Source organism: Mytilus trossulus, chromosome 3 (genome assembly GCF_036588685.1).
Source record: "Mytilus trossulus isolate FHL-02 chromosome 3, PNRI_Mtr1.1.1.hap1, whole genome shotgun sequence".
NCBI lineage: Eukaryota > Metazoa > Mollusca > Bivalvia > Mytilida > Mytilidae > Mytilus > Mytilus trossulus.
Window position 1 is genome coordinate 41,539,865 of NC_086375.1, and position 20,761 is coordinate 41,560,625.

Here is a 20,761-nt window from a genome sequence, read left to right on the forward strand (position 1 = left end):
TGCTCCAAGAAACCTTTTTCAAATAATTGATATCTATTTGATCAGAAATCAAAGCCGGGCTTCAAAGTTATTGTAATTATCTATTCTAGAAGTGGCGTGAATCAGATGTGGAATCTAAAATATTCCTAAGATATTTCAAGGTACATACATGTAAGGCCGTGTTCACACCATGTACAGTAAACATGTTTAAAATTAGTTTAAAAGAGGGACGAAAGATACCAAAGGGACAGTCAAACTCATAAATCTAAAACAAACTGACAACGCCATGGCTAAAAATGAAAAAGACAAACAGAAAAACAATAGTACACATGACACAACATAGAAAACTAAAGAATAAACAACACGAACACCACCAAAAACTAGGGGTGATCTCAGGTGTTTAATGTATTGTACACTGGTTTCACATTAAATTTGTTCACGTCTATTTATGTTTTTGTGTTCTGTTAAATTGTTCCTTCAAAAATTGTTATACGATGATGACTGATGTACCCATATTTTGACTATTTTATTTATTGTGTCTGTTTAGTTAACGCATCAATGTAAATATAACGGAATTTTATGAGACTGTCATTAAAGTGAGAGGGTTAGCGCTATAAAACTAGGTTCAATCCTCCATTTTCTACATTTGAAAATGTCTGTACGAGGTCAGGAATATGACAGTTCTCATCCATTCGTCTTTCGTGCGTTTTGTTATTGATTTTGCCATGTGATTACAGACTCTCCGTATAGACTTTCCTCTAAGTTCAGTATTTCTTGGGATTTTACTTTTTACCTGCTTTATCTATCTGTGCATAAGTTCTGTTCACACTTATAAACTATGTGTCATTTTAATGTGCATTACATAGAATCGAATACAAATTTTTTGGACAACTTTTCTTGCAATGATGAAAGCTATTTAAATGATTCGCAATTATTTCAAAGATAACTAAAGATGTCTCGATTACCAGAGGCTGATAACGGCATTTATGAATTGCATGGGGTTCCAAACATTAATCGCCCGAAAAGGGGGATCCAACCCCTGGAATCCACCCCATCTGAATCCGCCACTGATCACACATTACATCAGGTAGGCTACAAACGAAGACGAAAGATTGAGATGTTTAGGGCGTTAAAATAATGCATTTATAAGTGAATCGTTGATTGACCTTTGACAAATATTACAATTTACGTCCAATCAATTCGGGAAGACATTTTCAAATGAATTTTGTGGTTGTCTATGATTATGCTTTGAGTCTGGATTAGGGGTAAAGGGGATGACCATTCAACTAAAAAAAGAGGGGGTGGGGTGGTGTTTCCATAAAAATATTCTGATTATATAATTAAAATTCATGAAAACATATTATGTTCAAAAAGGAAAAAAAACTAAATCCAGATTTTCCTAATACCTCATAGTGTTAAGTTTTGAACAAAATTATTTGATTAATAGCTTTGAAAAACTTAGAAAACATGTCTGTGCTATGCGTGAAAAAACTCTGTGTCGAACTTGAAAGCAATAACCCCCTTTCCCCATGTAGATAAATAATTGCTACATAGTTAGGCTATTTAAAATTTTTTTTTTACAAAACAATTAAAATATCGAGTAAAGACAAATAATTCGGTAAAAAAACTACATAAATATTTGTTATTAATATCATTTTCATTAAACAAAAGTTTTTTTCTTTAAATATACATTGCATGTTCTAAATACCTTGTTTTGTGAATAATGAACCACACAAGTTGTACATTGACTATCGACTGCATGTAGACAAAACATGATTTAAACTACATGTAAACATGTTTTATCAACGTGAACGTGATTGTGTTTAGTTTACGTGTGAATTGCACTAACACATCACAGACTTTAGGGCTATGAGAATGGAAATGGGATAGACTCTTTTATCCTGCAATAGTATTTTAACATTAGAATTTTCTACACTTTACACAAGTATTCCCAATTCCAAACTGAAAGACAAACTGAAAGATGTGTATTGCTTTGTTTCATAAAATGAATGGCCAACGATACAATAATCTTGTCATAGGGAGGGATAAATTACTCTAATTTAAACCAAAAAATCTCTGAAATTGACATAATCAAATGCTTGATTCCTGATTGACCACATATATTGGTTACGTTTGGAGGACGTTTGTTTTCTACAGGTATCGGCATTCTAATGGGAATCAATTGTACCCCTCTTCTTGTCAACTTGTTCCTTCTTTGTGAGGCTGACTTCATACAGGAACGTCTTACGAAGACTTTACTTTCCGCTATACAGAGGATGTTATCTCACTAATCAATTCAACAATTAATGACTATGATGAACGCATCAATCCCATCGAACTAGATATAAACATGATAAAGTATACAACTGATACAGAAAAGCCATTCTCATATCTTAACATACATTTAGAAACTGACAATGAGAGTCGGTTGAAAACTAAATTTTTCGACAAAAGAGATGATTTCAGCTTCCAATGTGAACTTTTAATTTATATGTAGCAACATAACAACAGCGCCTGCATACGGAGTATATATCTCCAAATTGATACGATATTCCCGGCCTTGTATTTCCTATCATGATATCCTTGATTTAGGGTTGCTGCTCACAAGGATGCTATTAAACAAAGAGTTCCAAATGGTGAAGTTAAAAAAATTCCTACGAAAATTTTATGGACGACTTCGAGAGTTGGTTGACCATTATTGAATAACCGTTTTATAGCTGATACGACCCCTTTTTCTTTCACGAATGTAACGTACCGAATTAGACTATTTACTGGGTTGTAATACCATGAGTAACACTACGGGTGCCACATGTAGAGCAGGAACTGCTTACCCTTCTGGAGCATCTAAGATCAACCCAAGTTTTTGGTGGGTTTCATGTTTCTCAGTCTATAGTGTTCGATGTCTTGTCTTGTGAAATATTTATATATACATGTCTATTTGTATTTTTCTTTTAAAGTCATGGCATTGTCAGTTTATTTTCGATCTAAGAATTTGACTGTTCGTCTGGTATCTTTTGCCACTCTTTTATGGACAGGACTTCGCTCATAGTATAACATATAAATACGTAGCTGTTGATGTCATGTTGATAATTGGAAATAGAAAGTTCACAATTGAGAAGCTAAAGTCGATCAATTTCTAGTAACCTCTTGTTCTTAAAATATTCTCTAGTCTTGCATCTAACCAAGATATCTAACTCATGTCATATAAGACAGTCTAATTAAAAACAAAAAAAACTCTTCAACATTGAAATGATTTTATTGTCATTTAAATTAACTTGATACTCTGTACTCTACAAAAAAAATAAAGTAGTAGTAAACCGGTGTTTTACAGTGTTAAAAATAGTTCAACGTTTTTTCTCGCTTGCATTGTACATTCTTAATTTTATACTTTAAAGTACTAGTGGAAATTTATTATAAATAACTGTTATATTTTTAGAGTATTTTTTAACGGTTTTTAATTAAAGGGGAATGTTTTACTAACCATCTAAACAGGTTCAACGCACCATTTGTTCTCAAAATGTCAGATGTTATCAAATAGTTTGTTTCTATGTATGTTGTCGTTTGTTTCTGTTGAACTATAGTAGTCATTTTTTTCTTTTGTCGGTTGCAGTTTCTTACCCTGGTTTGTTTTCTCTTAATCAATTTATAACTTTTGAACACGGGCATGCAACTGTTGCCCTTAATTATCACGTACGCTTACAATATTAAGTATAAATACATAATGTTATACACGTGCGTACCTTTAACACAAAAAATCAGAATGGTGTATGGGAAAGAACGACTGAAACTAACACAACACAAGTGAAAAGTAGACAATGACGCAGTAGTTGACTCATACGATGTATTGGTGTCTCAGCCACCAGTTACAAGTTTTCTAATATGAGGTACCAGTTAAGTCGTAGTATAATTTTTGATTTAACCAATTATGTGATGTTACCGATTGTGACTATCGTGGCGGATTATTAATGCAAAGCATATGACGCTTTTCCTATCGACGCGATCAGTGTCGTTAATTTTTAATTCATGCGATTTACTTAATTTGCCTTCATTTTTTGACGATGGTTTTTCCGTAATATATTTTGTGCATTTAAATCTTAAAAAGCGTTACGAACATATGACATTTATAAGGTTTTGTTTCCTTTTTTTCAACATGAATGAACAAAAGTGCAAGTAAAATGTTCATTCTCCTTAAGTTTATTGTGTTTCACTGTATAATGTCTGATAGTTTTTAAAATGAACACAAAGGCTTTCAGAATAAATATATAAAATTACCTTCGTTTTAGTATAGACCATTTTTCAAAACAGTTTTCACAGCACTGCCATCGTAGTCATAATCTGTTTTTAAGAGAAAGCATTGTCTGATTTTTATAAGCAAACATTTGGTTATATTTCAGCTATGGATTTCTTCGTACGTAAAAGATTTTAGCTCTAAATATAACAATTCAATAATCAACACCTTAATTCATAACAATTTGAATTTTGTAAAAGATAGTCAAGACGATTTATATGATTTATGGAACTGTCATTCAAGTAAGCTAGCTTTACAAGCAATTAAATCCATTACACTTTACTTAAGAAAATGAATGTACCCATTCAGGAATATGATAGTCGTTATCCATTCGTTTGATTTATTTGAGCTTTTGACTTTGCCATTTGCTAAGAAACTTTTCGTATAGAATTTTCACTCAGAGTTCGTTATTTTAATTATATTCTTTTGTTTATTTGTTTGTTTTCAGATGCTGTTAACAACCAGTTTGATTTATTACTAACAACCAATTGTTGCACATTTTGATACTGTTAATATCGATGAAACACAGGTATTGCCTTCCGAATGCCAAAATGAACCATTAATTTCCCCCTATTTCTGTTGTTAGAGTGAAATTACCAATAACTCTTTTAAGATAACAATAATGGTTATTTCTGGTACCAGGATCCAAAAAAAATACTTACCGCCTGAGTAAACATCAAAGAGATGTTGCTTCCGGAGTCTACTAAAACAGACACTTCTGCTATGATAACTAGACCAGCAATTACCCCATAAGTTGTAAAATCGTTGTAGTCCACATGTTAAGGTGTAAGCTTGAAAAAAACATGATAATTGTATTACAATCAGCAGTAAAATTAAGCGTTTCTTTAAAGGCGAAGTTAATATGACACTCATTAATCTGCAAGATACAGTTTATCAATTATATTATATTTTATGATTCTCAAGTTATGATGAAAAATGATAGTCATTTTTTTGCATTTATGAACACACCTTCTTCAAATGCGATAAATGAACCTGACTGTCAGCCCAAAATGTTTGTTTGTCAATATAATGCAGTCATCAGCTTACTTTGCCTTTGAACGATTCATAATCAAACTAAAGATTGGATATAGATGCATTGACATGGATAAATACATTTAATTTCATATTCACATTTTACTGATCCTAAACAATGATGATCAATACCTTGTACATTTACTCACCTGAACCTCCGTATGAAAATCTACTATCACTGATTTTGAATCCATGGTATTTGTTGAAGTAATCCCCATAACTTACTACGGAACCTACACCAACATCGTAATCGTCACCATCGACTACATCTGTAATTTAAATATGAAAGATTAGATTTTTTTAGGACTATAAACTACATGTAGGTTCTCTTTATAGGCATAGATTTATACTGCTAATTTATTTTTTGTAATCGTCCAGCTAATGGACCCTCGAGGGAATAAACATTTCTGAAAAATAATAAACATTTATTTTTCATTAGCAATTTTTTTTATTACCTTTATTGGTTGTTACTTTATCATATGGTAAACAAAAATCATTCAAAACATTCAATCCGTGTTGGCCCCAGATGACTTTTAAAATGTAAATATCATTGTAAAAGCTTCAAATTATCTCTCTTTGGTGCAAAAATACCATTTTTTGGCATTAAAATTAAAATATCTTTTTCAAGTCAACGGTGACTATGTTTTTTATTATGATCTTTCAATAAGCTGTACTAAAACTGAACTATTGTAAAATTTAAACGATTTTTGTAATTTAGTTCTTTTTTTTATTTCGATATTACCTCAATTTCTCCTATTAGTTCTACAGAAAAAAGTACCTTCACAAAAATGTATGCTTCTTTCGAGCAAGATTGTTAGCGTAAATGAACCGTGACCCCATTTTTTATTTTATTTTATTTTTCTATTTGGTATAAGCTAAAGTTCATTTCAAGAAAAATATATCGACATTATATATTAAACAAAAAAATAATTTAGGCCCGGAAGCCCCCTTAAGCAATTAAAAAAATAATCGATATACATATTTTTGAAGATACAGATGGTCACAAACAACCATTTAATGTGACATAGGACAATTTAAAATCATTGGCTCGATGTCATATTTATCATAGTTCTACTTTATCAATGTTTTTTAAATTCGGTTTTACAAAATGTAAAAACTATTATAAATTACGGAATGTATCTCCCTCATGCAAAGCTCTGATTCCTTTCACAGAATTGGCTATACTTTTTGGACCTTTTGGATTATAGCTCTTCATCTTTTATATAAGCTTTGGATTTCAAATATTTTAACCACGAGCATCACGGAAGAAACATTTATTGTCGAAATGCGCATCTAGTGCAGGAAAATTGGTATCGTTAATGTTATTATCACAATATATGTGATCTCATTCATTTTAAACGTTGTCTTGTCTCTTCGGTTAATTATTATTGTCGTGTATAGGTTACAATAAGACAGAATATGTTGTCTAGTCTCATGTCCTCGATAATTTTGCTTTGTCATTTGTTGATAGAATTAAACCCATTTTTAAATTCTTCCTAAACATGAACGTTGTCACAGGTCGAAAAAGTTATAAACAATGTTAGCAAACCGAATGAGTAAAGTTATATATACATGTTTTTTCGGAATTTTTTAAAACTGTTTCCTCCGCCTCAGTTTTAGACTAATACCTCGAATTTGACCTACACAGTCATATCAGTACCAGAATCTATGACAAACGAGACGATTTTAATTTTGAAATTATCAATTTTCCCCATCTTAGTAGTAATATACCAACTTCACCTTCATATGGAATATACATTTCCCAATTTATTAGGTTTTCAAGAGCTTGCATCTCCTATTCAGACTTTGTAAAACGTCACCAGTGTCTGAGCAAAAAGTTGATGAACCAGTGGTTTTTATAAAGAACGTCTCATTCTTTTTCTAAAGAAGTTCATCGGAAGATATCCAGAACTTGTTGATAAATATGCCGTATCAACTTCATAAATAATACAATATGGTCTTGAAGTATAGAATTTGCGTACTGACGTTGGTAATCATCTTAATAACGTGTTATAGTATTCTTTTATTTGTCTTTATTAATATTACTTGTACTGTTAAGTCAGTTTTTTGAGATATTCTTTTGAAGTGACTCTGTGGTTATGTAAAACATCATACTTTGAACGACAAAATTATTTCATTTACTAATATTACTTTTACGTATGGATCTTGACATACTATGAATGACAACATTATTTTATTCAATAATACTAAGACTTTTTCTGTTAAGTCTGTTTTTTTATGATAAACATTTGACGTGAAACTGTACTTATGTATCCTGTCATGCTTTGGACCACACAATTAATTTATTTATTATTATTACTTTTACTATTAAATCTGTTTTTGTTATAACTACTTTACGTGACTCTGCATGTATGCATGACGTCATACTTTGAACGACATTTTTTTTTAGTCTACCTGTGCGAATTTCAAACGCGCAATTTTACACCAGTACTGAAAACCTTCTATCCTTTACGGGTAGACTTTACATACATAAATTAAGTCGTATAAGAAAAACAAAATTAGTATTTTAAATTTGATGTATGCCTTTTTGTGCTTCTTCGTTTCATTTGTTGTTTTTACAGTGATATTAAGATGATAACACATTATTGACTGCTGTACCCTTATTTTTGACATTTTTACTCTTTGAGTATGTTTGTTTTGTTCATTCATCGTTGACAATGTAATGGAATTTGATGCGACTGTCATTACAGTGAGAGGTTTAGCTAGCTATAAAACCAGGTCAAATCCACCATTTTCTACCTTAGAAAATGCCTGTTCCAAGTCAGGAATATGACAGTTGTTATCCATTCCTTTGATGTGTTTGGACTTTTGATTTTGCCTTTTGATTTTTGATTTTCTTTTTTGAATCTTCCTCGGTGTTTAGTATTTTTGTGTTTTTACTTTTGTTTCTCGTAAGGTCCATTAGTCACTTAGTTTCGAAACACGATGAGTTCAAATGAAAGTTAAAAAAGTTTATTACCTCCGGAGTAAACATCAAAGAGATGTTGCTTCCTGAGTCGTCCAAAACAGACCTTTCTGCTATGATAACTAGACCAGCAATTACCCCATAAGTTGTAAAATCGTTGTAGTCCACATGTTAATGTGTAAGCTTGAAAAAAAACATAATAATTATATTACAATCAGCAGTAAAATTAAGCCTATGTTAAGAACTTTTCTTTAAAGTTGAAGTTAATATGACACTTATTAATCTGCAATTTACATTTTATCTATTATATTACGTTCTCAAGTACGATGAAAATAAAAAAAAAAATCTTGCATTTAGGAAAATTATATTAGTTTATACACATTTTACACAACTTTTTCAAATGAAATAATTGAACCTGACTGTCAGCTCAAAATGTTTGTTTCTTAGTATAATGCAGTCACCAGCCAACTTTGCCCTTTATCGATTTATAATCAAACTAACGTTTGAATACAGATGCAATAACATGGACAAATACTTTTTTTATGTGTTTTGTTATTTGATTTTGCCATGTGATTATGGACTTTCCGATTAGATTTTTCTCTAAGTTCAGTATTTTTGTGATTTTACTTTTTCATATGCATATTTTACTGATCCTAAACAATGATGATTAATAAGTTGAACATTTGCGCACCTGAACCTCCGTAAGAAAATCTGCTATCACTGATTTTGAATCCATGGTATTTGTTGAAGTAATCACCATAACTTACTACGGAACCTACACCAACATCGTAATCGTCACCATAGACTTCATCTGTCATTGAAATATGAAAGATTAGATTTTTTGAGGACTACAAACTAGGTTCTGTTTACGTCTAGGTATGGATTTATATTGCTACTTATTTTTTTGTAATTCGTCCATCTTAAGCAATTAAAAACAAATCGATTTACATAGTTTTGAAAATACAGATGGTCAGAAACAACCATTTTATGTGAGATAGGACAATCTTAAATCATTGACTCGATGTCATATTTATCATAGTTCTACTTAATCACAGTATTTGCGATCTCATTCATTTTAGACGTTGTCTTGTGTCTTCGTTTGCTTATTATTGTCGTATATATGAAACATTAAGACAGACTCGGTTGTCAAGTCTCATGTCCTCAATAACTTTGCTTTGTTATTTGTTGTTTAAAAATTAAACCCATTTTTAAATTCGTACTAAACATGAACATTGTCACAGGTCGGGAAAGTTCTAAACAATGTCAGCAAACCGACTTAGTAAAGTTACATTTACATTTTTTTTCGGAATTTTTTTAACTTGTTTCACGTAGTCCATTCGTCAATTTCGTAACTTTCTAAACTCGATGAGATCCAATGAAGCACATAGCAAAGTGTATTACCTCCGGAGTAGACATCAAAGAGATGTTGCTTCCTGAGTCGTCCAAAACAGACACTTCTGCTATGATAACTAGACCAGCAATTACCCCATAAGTTGTAAAATCTTTGTAGTCCACATTTCAGTGTGTATGCTACAAATATATCCCATGATATTATTATCAGCAAAAAGCAGTGTGAACTAAGTATACATCGATATCACCTTATATATATATATATATATATATATATATATCGTTATGTCCAGTACAGCGAAACACGATGACAAATAACATTTAACCTATTATCTACAAAATATAATATCACAGAGTAATGGTACTTTTTTCACAAACAAAGCACGATGAAATGGATAGTGTACGGTTATTTACTAAGGTTTAATGTGTAATTAGTATGTGGTGTCTAGCGCAATTACAAACTTTCAATCATGGTATCTATGATGATTTAATAAAAAATATCCCGTTTTAATCTTTTACTTTAAACTGTTTAGAAAACATGGCATTCAGCTTCACAAATGGGTTTGGACAAATCTAAATGAATCAATTATCAATCCGTTTGGTTTGTTTTAACATTTGTACAGATATATATTACTTGATGGATTCTTTCATTTCATTGATGAGATACAGTTTATAACTGATCAATAATCATTAAGTTTTAAAATTTTCTCACCATGTCCGCCGTATGAAAATCTGCTATCACTGATTTTGAATCCATGGTATTTGTTGAAGTAATCACCATAACTTACAACAGACCCTACCCCGATATCGTAATCGTTACCGTAAACTCCATTCTTCACTACCACGGCCCCATCGTCAAAGTTGTTACCTTTTATATAAAAATAGAAGCTTACAGTTATGTTTGTGAGTACACTCTTTAAAACTACCAATGTCTTCTAGCATACTTACAACAGACGCTACCCCAATATCGGAACCGCTATCGTAAACTACATTCTTTATTACCACTGCCTTATAACCATCGTCAAAGTCGTTACCTTTTTTTTTAACGAATAAAAGTTTACAGTTATGATTGTGAATTCCGTGTTTTACTCTCGTTATAAGATACAATGTGTACTATCATAAGTTACTTGTCGGTCTTACAAGTTACCAGTGATTCAAAAACAACGATTTTAATTTTTTTAGAAAGTTACATTACTAATACCACAAATGCCAAATGGGCTGTATCTGATTATATCTCCGAAATACATCTGACCTCCTCTGGTTTTGAGAGGGATCGTGTTTGTAAGTCTTCATTGTTAATTTATGACTTGTATACTGTTGTATCTTTTCCTGTGAGCGTTTATGTTTTTGTCAAAGCAATCTGAGTGAGGTTTTGACTTCTGAGTTTAATTATCCCTTTTATATCTTCTTCTTTATGAAACAGATCAACATAATAATTTTTATTCAATGGTTATTGTACATACATAATGCTACAAATAACCGTTTGAGGTCGCATATGACAATTTCACTTCCTTGCTACGACCGACAACATAGTTATCATTGTACTAATTTTATGTGAATACAGAATCAGTTCGTATCGGAAAATAATACTTCGTCAGGTAGATGACAGTTGCTGCAAGTCGTGAAATTGGTTGATATAGTCAAATGTTAAGTGATGTCTGTGTCTATGCTTTCGTTATTTTTTGTAAATCAATTACTTATATTATCTCATTCATTTGACAATCAAAGTGAAACTGTTTTAAAAGGATTTTACCTGTTTTTTTACAATTTTCTTTTCATAGCAAAAATGACTAAAACCTCAAAACATGCAATATTTCCTAGGCTTAACGTCTTTATTATTATAGTATCTGTCACATACCATCTATTGAATTACAGCAACATATTTTTCTTATAAGGTTGTACTTAAAGCTAATTCAAATGAAGAACTAAACAAAATGTATTACCTCCGGGATAAACTACAAAGAGACTTTGCTTCCTGAGTCGATCAAAACAGACACTTCTGCTATGATATATAGACCAGCAATTACCCCATAAATTGTAAAATCGTTGTGAGTCACAGCTCAGTTTGTATCCTAATAATATATTTGATAATATTGATTATAACAGTAATCATTGTGAATGTAGAAAATATGGGGATTTTTTTGTTGTCCGGTATGCTTGTACAAGATACAATTTAACATTCCAACTTCTTATCTGCTTTTATATTTTCTCAAGGTTAGTTGTGATCACAAACAAATCACAATGCATCGATTACTTTAAATCATTTTCTTGTGTTTAAAGTTTTTAAGAAAATGATAGTTCAGGTAGTTCAGGATCTGCTTACCCTTCCGGAGCATCTGAGATCGCCCCTAGTTTTTGGTAGGATTCGTGGTGTTTATTCTTTAGTTTTCTATGTTGTGTCATGTGTACTATTGTTTGTCTGTTTGTCTGTTTCATTTTTAGCCATGGCGTTGTCAGTTTATTTTCGATTTATGAGTTTGACTGTCCGTTTGGTATCTTTCGTCCCTCTTTTTTTAACAGTATTGGATGATATGACGGTTCATAAAATAAGTAACTTAAAATAATAAAAAAAAGGTAATTGGATTCTCGATCAAATTACGATGATGTTTCGGTGTTTTAGGTAAACACTATAAGTGAATATCAAATAAAGTTTCCCATTATTAACTATACAAATGAAAAATGTATAATCTAACGATGCATTATATGTCTATTCAATGTTAAATACTGCAATATATATGTTATATGTTTTTCAACTCAAATACTTAAATATATTTTTTGATAAATACATTTAGTTCGTTTCATACGGATATTGGTAGTATCTTAACAATGCTTATCATGATTTGAAACTGACCTACCTATACCTCCAAAAGTAAATCTACTGTCACTGATTTTGAATCCATGATATTTGCTAAAGTAATCCGAGTAACTAACAACAGACGGGGACCCGATACCATACACGTCACCCAAGGCTGAATGCTTCAGAACTACAGTTTTAGGATTACCGACATAGTCGTAAGCTGTTATTAAAGGAAAAGAAAAACAAATACTAAAATATATAGTTCTAATAGGTATAGGAAATCCTCTTCTTAAATAGTAAAAATATCATGCCACAAAATATAAAACAAAACAAAACAATATTTTGTTTAATTATTTCAAAAAATTCTCAGTAGACACTGAAATAGAAAACTAGATTACGACTACCGCAAAACGGGTTTAATCATATACAATATTGAAATGATACATTGTACCTTTTGGTTCATGGATCATTCGATCACTTTTTCAAAATATAGTAAAGAAAAAATAGAATCTTAATTAGGACATGATTAGCATTTAAAAAAATAATACAAATAAGGAGATGTGATGTTGACCTTAAAAACTAAAATTATATAACAAGAAATTTAAAGTGAAATTAAGATTCATTGAGAAACTTAATGTTACAATCAGCATATATCGAACATGTTACCTGCAGCAGCAACCACTAGGAATAACACACATATCAATGGACTCATGATGAAGTATTAGTGATTGTTAACCTATGTTTGCACTTTATATAGTAAATGCAAACAACCACATGTTGCCATGTTGCATGTAAAATTAATGTTGTTCAGTTTTGTTTTCCTTTCTTACATATTTAGGATCTCTAATCTACAGTTAATACTTTGATAATATGGGAAAAAACATGATTTGTTTCTCACTTCATTAGAATGCTGGATATCTTTTGCTGTCTAACTTTATACACACCAGTTTTCACCAGTTTGATAAGTTTGTATAGGCCACGCATTGGGATTTTCAACCACTTTCATTCAAGACATTGAACTCGATTTTTTCCCTTATAAAATTGTCAGAACAGAAAGTTTAATAACCTGGTTTATGTAAAAAAACATCTTATCCTCTTTCCTCAAAAAGTTTTTCGAACGATACTAATCGAACGATGAATATAACATCAATATGCAGATAAAAGAGAGACGAAAGATACCAAAGAGACAGTCAAACTCATGAACCGAAAATAAACTGACTACTATGGCTAAAAATGAAAAAGACAAACAGACAAACAAAAGTACATTTGACACAACATAAAAAACTAACGAATAGGCAACACGAACCCCATCAAAAACTAGGGGTGATCTGAGGTGCTCCGGAAGGGTAAGCAGAATCTTCTCCACATGTAGCATCCGTCGTGTTGCTGAAGTGATAACAAATCCGGTAAATAGTCTAATTTGGAAGGTCACATTCATGAAAGGGAAGGGATTGTTGTTACGACGTAAGGAACATATCCGATATCATTTCTGAAACGGTCAACCAACTCGTGATGGCGTCCGTAAAATTTACGAAAGATGATTTCAATTTCAACATTTGGATAACATGATACTCGATTTATCGGGCTGTTTTGCGTCTTTTGAAAGTGTTTTCGTTGTTTCATGCGGAATCAGAAGATGACTTGATAAATTCGGGTTAAAACTCATTATCGTCAGTTCCAACATTATGACGTCGCTGATATGTCAGGGTCAGAGTTATTATTGCCGGGTCAACGTGTAATTTGATAATACAAAGCCGCGATACGAAATTTCATTAAGAACTGGGCAGAGTAATATGGACAGTGGGATGACAGATAAATACCGTATCAACTTTAAAAATAAAACATGATGGTCTTGCAGTTTAGCTTCTATGTACCGACGTAGTTTATCATTTTAGAAATATGTTATAGTATTCTTTTATTTGTCTGTGTAAATTAAACATTGTTGTGACGTCATTCTATTGTTTAACCTGTTCTTTATTTCAGTGATTGTACTATCATTTGTCTGGAAGAAATCATTATGTTATCTTAAACTGCCCAATATTTTAAAGAAAAGCCCTCAACTTTTAAAAACAAATATTGGACAGCAGAAGGTAGAATAACTGATTTGTACAAGTAAATGATAGTTCAGGTAGTTCAGGATCTGCTTACCCTTTCGGAGCACTTGATATCACCCCTAGTTTTGGTGGGGTCCGTGTTGTTTATTCTTTAGTTTTCTATGTTATGTCATGTGTACTATTGTTTGTCTGTTTGTCTTTTTGATTTTAAGCCATTGCGTTGTCAGTTCTTTTTAGATTGATAAGTTTGTCCCTTTGGTATCTTTCGTCCCTCTTCAAGAACTGACAAGACATCATTCCCCACCATGTTTTTCTTCATGTGAATAAAAGAAATACAACTAACAAACAAATGACATGTAAACAAAAAACAACAACATTTTATTAAAGGCAATCTAATTCCAGTACACAATTATGTTGTAAGTAATCAAGACGGTTTCTTAAGAAAAAAAATCACTTTCGAATTAAACACAACTATTTCTTCAATAATTCCGTATTTCTCATCTTTTGGGTTGTCTCCTTTAGGTTGCACTTTGTAAATTCAGCTGTTTCTCAAACCACGCGTTTTTTGGGGGAGATTTAGTATATTCATAGATAAATCATTTTGTTTACATACTGGTTCCAATTTCTGATCTGTAGGTTTAATTTCATAGAGACATAACTTGTGAATGTGACCAGTAAATATACATGTGAATATTGTTTATATTGAAATCTGTGGTAACCCAACAGTCGAGGTAGCGGTAGTTAATAAAAGCGTAAGTTTAAACTCTTACGAGTTCGTGGCCTATACATGTTGAAAATGTGCCGCACAGCCCTATATTTTGACCTTTGAAACAAATAGTAGTCCATATGATCTTTCTATTCTAGGATAAGATTTTTTTCAAAATTTCATAGTAGAAGTGGTACAGTTTTAGCCGTAAGGAGAGTTCCTATGGGCAAATGCATTGTCAATATTTACAGAAATGCAACCTATATCGGGTGAAATAAGAGAACATACAGATTCTAGTCAAATTAACTCAAATATGAAGTTTTATAAATATTTCATGAAGATTAATAAAACCCTGTGCCTTAAATATGATGACTCAGCATAAACTACAGTTTACAGTATGTATAGTTTACTTAAAGGCCGTAAAGCAAAATAAAATTCTTATTTGTAAGTTAAATTGTTTAGAAGTGCTTATAATTATTCTTCACAGTCATTGAAACTCATAGATGATTCTTGAATATTATTTGTGTGGTGTGTTTGTCCTGTTGTTAACCAAAAAAATAAGCCGTTGTACCTAAATCTACTTTTGTGTCACCACGGCATACAAAATACCAGCTAGATATATAAAAATATCTCAACAAAGCTTACAAGAGTGTGTTCTATCCTGAAAATGTACTAAATATTTCATATTGCTAGAAACAGCAGAACAATTTAGGAAATTTGAGGCCCAAAGGATAAAAAAAAAAGAGAAAAATTGCCTACTCCCTGGGTCATAAATCATATAATTTAACTTGCAAACGCTATAGTTTTATGATTTTAAAGGTTTTTATATAGAAACCAATAATTGTGCATGGAATTTATGAAAAAAATAGATGTTAGAAGTCATGTCTATTACATTTTAATTGAATTTTTACATCAGACTGGTATCTGCATACATACAAGTATTGCAAATAAGGCTTTGTTTTAACACTTCTAGTTCATATATTAGCTTAATTGTGTTAGATATATTGTTACAGATGATACTGTTGTGACTAGAATTCTAAATTAACCATTTGAGGCAGAAACTGTGAACTTTTATTGACAAATAGGCATACAGTAAGATGTGGACTGAAGCCAGGGGTAGGATTGGCTAATTCATATACTAATAATCTTTAATGTTGGAATGATTGACTGCTAAACAACACATTTACAGTATTCTCAAATGCTTTCAATATGTTATTAAAACAGTTTTAAACTAGTTCTAGGCATTTTATGTAAGAAAACATGCAAATAGGGTAAGTTAGCAATAATTAAAGTCTTGTTTTCAAATTCTCTAAAAATATGAAACAGGGGAGGGGGTACAAAATTAACAGTGAATAATAATCAGAGTATACGCAGTGATTTCCTTGAGTCTATTTTTTCTGACAAGTGAGTATTTATGTGAAAAAAAGTGTTTTTATAGAGTTTTCTATTTGAATAAATGTTTGCATAGGTTGCACTTTGTTTATACAGCTGTTTCTCAAATCACTCCTCTTTGGGGGAGATTTAGAATATTCATAGATTATTAATTTTATTTACATACTGCTTCCCAGTTCTAATCTGTAGGTTGCATCTCATAGAGACATAACTTTTGAATGTAACCAGTTTTTAAATTGAAATCTGTGATGACCCTACAGTCGAGGTAGCGGCAGTTAAGAAAAAAACTCAAAACAATACTGAACTCAGAGGAGAATCCAATCGGAAAGTCCGAATTTAGTGTTAGTTTAAACTCTTAGAAGTTCGGGGAATATAAATGTTGAAAATAAGCCGCACAGCTCTATACTTTTTCCTTTGAAACAAATAGTAGTCCATATGAGCTGTCCATTCTAGGATATGATTTTTTTTCAAAACTTCATAGTAAAAGTGGTACAGTTTAAGCTGTAAAGGGAGCTCGAATTCCTATGGGAAAATGCATTGTTAATATTTAGAGAAATGCAACCTTAAGCATTAATTTGGTGGTAATGCTCGTTGGTAGTATTAAGTCATATTTTTATTGCTTTCAGAGATTTCTTTTTTAAAATGGTTTATCCTCATCTCGATGTACTTTGGATAACAAAAGCAAGCACTTATTCTACCTCATATTATTTCCAGTAACAAATAAAAACTAAAATTAGATTAAAGTAATGGTTCTGTCAGATGTTTGATAGGTCATACCGCAATACAAGGACCATAAGTAAAATAATTGTTTGATAATAATCAAGATAAAATTGTTCATCTGAGGTAAATATTTTTTAAGTGTTAATGTGCAAGCAACTGGCATATTGTTCCTTGAACAAAACAAAAAAAATAACCACGAATTTGGTTGACAATCTTAATCTCACCTTGCGTACAAAGTCCAAATCGTAAACTTGCTCAATGAACAAGGGGACTACAACAGTTTCTATAATTTTAAGATGTGGGCGTTGATGTACGGTGCAGGAAATGCTTAACTTCCGAACACCTGATTTCACTCCCGATTTTTTGTGAAGTTCGTGTTGTTTCTTATTTCTTTATTATAACTGTTGATGTAAATATCATTTGGTTTTGCGAGTCTATGTTTACTCCTTGGTTTTGATTGTCTTTTTGCACTTTGTTCGTAGTGATATCTTTAACTATTGAAACTAAATAAACGTAGATGCAAGATTTAATCATATGTTAATATATAACAAGAGGATACCAGAGCGTCAGCTAACCGTATTTATTAAAATTTGTTTGTGTCCTGGCATTTTTCAATTTCACAAGAACCATAACTCCTGACTGGTGAAAATGAAAATGGTCAATATCAAATTTAACCTCCATTTGTCATCAGTAAAAAATATTCAAATTTCAAAGCTTTGGTTAAACGGTTTATGAGTAAATGCACGGAAACGACTGGAAGCACCAGTTTATAATCTTCCAAGAACCATAACTCCTGAACAGTAAAGGTAAAAAAAAATATGATTAAATTTGACCGCTATGTTGTTGTCAGTAACAACATATGAAAATTTAAACAGCTTTGGTTAAACGGTTCACAAGTAAATGCACGAACTGCCCGGCCGCACGACTGACTGCCCACCGTACATTTCTAAATCAATAACCGACATTTTTTGTCACATAAATCCGGTTGATAACACTATATACTATAAATAACGATACAGGTATGCAATGGTAGTCGTTTGTTTATGTGTTTCATATTTGTCTTTCGTTCATTTTTTTTTAACAAAAGTGTGGCCGTTAGTTTTTTTGTTTGCATTGTTTTACATTGTCATTTCGGGGACTTTTATAGCTGAATATGCGGTATGGGCCTTGTTCATTGTTAAAGGCCGTATGGTGACATATAGTTGTTTAGAATGAACTTGTCTGCTCAATGTCAATTTTTTTTGATTTAAAATATGATATTTGAGCTATTTTCAGAAAATGTCAAAATACAGATTTTTGCACCTTTTTGAATACCATTTTAGCCTTATATAAAAAAAAAAATTTCACAACCTTAACATCAAAATATATACTGTAAATAATGCCTAATTATATGTTGAAATTATTTTTTTTCTTGAAATTGTCATTATCATAAAATTGATGCTACCAAAAAGTCGACATTTTCCAATTTTCATGCCTGATTTCATCATAAATTCCTCAAAAAAATGGCTGAATGTTTCCATAGCAACCGTTCAATAAAATTGAAAAAAAAAAGCTTGCAAACTTTATTTCAATCTTAACTGCCTATTATATAAAAGAATAAAGCAGTTCTGAGACATACATGAATCACTCCTTGCCTGGCTCTTACAAATAGCTGTACTTAATTTCTGTGTCATGTTGGTCTCTTGTGAAGAGTTGTCTCATTGGCAATCATACTACATCTTTTTTTTTTATAATTATTATGTAACAACACTAAAGAGTGTAAGTACGTTTTAGTTAGGATGGGATTGTGTTATATGAATTTGAACACTTTCATACATTTCAATTTACATGTAGTATAGATCTCAAGGGTTAACTTGAATTAGGGCAAATAATACAGATAAACATCAAACAAAAATATGTACACCTGCAATACTTTGGTATTAACGAAAATAAGAAGCGATATTTTTGTAAATGTAAATCGAGAGACAAAAAAAAATAGCAACACGGTTTTGCAGGAAAAAAACAGAAAACAGAGGGGATACTCAGGTGTTCCCTTGTGTAAAACATAACGTCTTTTGTAAGACAACCACTAAGATAAAATTGTTATGAACTGGACACAAATGGGGCCGTAAAGTCATGCTGCCATACGGGAGATAAATGGAGTGAACAGAGAATTAAAGAGAGTGCATCCGTTATATTGATATAACTAAAGGGAAAATAGCGAATATGTATATTTTTCATGCACAGTACGTGATTGATTTGTTGATTACGTGAAATTTCAAAGCACATTTAATAATACTACGCAAGTAAAAATACCCATATACGAAATCTGTAGAAGTTTCAAAAACTTTTATCTTAAATCACTTTGATCTTTCAATGAATTAAATTCTATCAAAACCTTTGATCTGTCTAACCCTTTATATAACCATTATCCATGTCAAATGATTGTTGTCTAAAGGATACAATTCGCAATGCATTTGTTGCTTAGGAAATGTAAAGTGTTTCCCTCGATTTAATTTGGAACTTGGATTCGTTTTTTCCCAATCAGTTTTTTTTTTTCGAACACCTTTATACGTCTGTTGCCTTCAATCATTTACCATACGGTTATTATCAGTATGCTGGAGTTTCGTTTTTGTTGAATCGTAGGTAGATGTTTTAAAACATTATCGGCGTACAAGTGGAGGTTATGCTAGCTATACAAAAAATTTGCTCTATCATTATTGATATAAGGAAATGATTTTACCAAGTAAGAAATAAGACATTCCTTTTTCCATTTGTTTGATGTGTTTGACCTTTTGATTAAGACATATGGAAAGGGATTTTTCGTTAAGAAGTTTTATTGGACTTTGTTATTCTTGTAATTTTACTTTTATGCAACATTTTACTCATTTTCATCCTCAAATTTGTTTTAAGCATCGTTTTTATAAAAATTTCTGTCAAATACTATCATCTCTCATATCTGTACATAACGACACCTTTCTTTTTAAATTTTGAATGAAATAAGTACTGCAGGATCTAAATAGTGATGACTTTAATTGTAAAAACATTCTGAAATCACCTGTTCTATTTTTCAATATTATTGGTTTTTATTTAGATTGCCACTTTGTTACTGATGATCAAAGCAGTATCAACAACTCCTTTTTGGAACACGAATTTACCAAAGGACCAAAACACTGTGAGCATTCATAAATTCATTTAAGCTTTTATATAATAACGGATTCAGTCGTAGATTATGTAAAACAAGGGTTAAACATGAAAAAAAGACAAAAATACTTCAATTGTGTAGTTTTAGGAATTTATGCTATTAATACAAATCAGAATGTTAAACATTTAATTAGTTTATGAACACTAATGTTTCATGCTGCATGTATCTTCAAAGACACATATCTTTGCTCAACTGCTGTCCAAAATTTCCATGTTGTTCTTAATGTAGATAAACACTATTGTCAAGCTATCCAGCAATTCTCATCCTGCAATTCTCTTGCGATAAAGCTATCCTGCAATTCGTCGTCCTGCAATTGCGTTCGAAAAACTACTT

The 20,761-nt window shown here is 31.4% G+C and overlaps 2 protein-coding genes across 2 annotated transcripts in view; one reads left to right on the forward strand and one right to left on the reverse strand.

Annotated features, from left to right (window-relative positions):
- The window catches only part of LOC134711496 (uncharacterized), a 49,344-nt gene that overhangs the window by 14,407 nt on the left and 14,176 nt on the right, over nt 1–20,761 (forward strand). The gene's annotated exons all lie outside the window — the stretch shown is intronic.
- On the reverse strand, nt 3,217–13,089 carry LOC134709435 (uncharacterized). The gene is made up of 11 exons (XM_063569596.1): nt 13,039–13,089; nt 12,431–12,592; nt 11,519–11,647; nt 10,288–10,443; nt 9,627–9,755; nt 8,917–9,036; nt 8,280–8,408; nt 5,449–5,568; nt 4,930–5,058; nt 4,252–4,314; nt 3,217–3,269 (listed from the first exon to the last, which is right to left on the reverse strand). Exons 1-10 carry the CDS (start codon nt 13,082–13,084, stop codon nt 4,259–4,261), a joined length of 1,176 nt encoding a protein of 391 aa, XP_063425666.1. The 5' UTR covers nt 13,085–13,089; the 3' UTR covers nt 3,217–3,269; nt 4,252–4,258.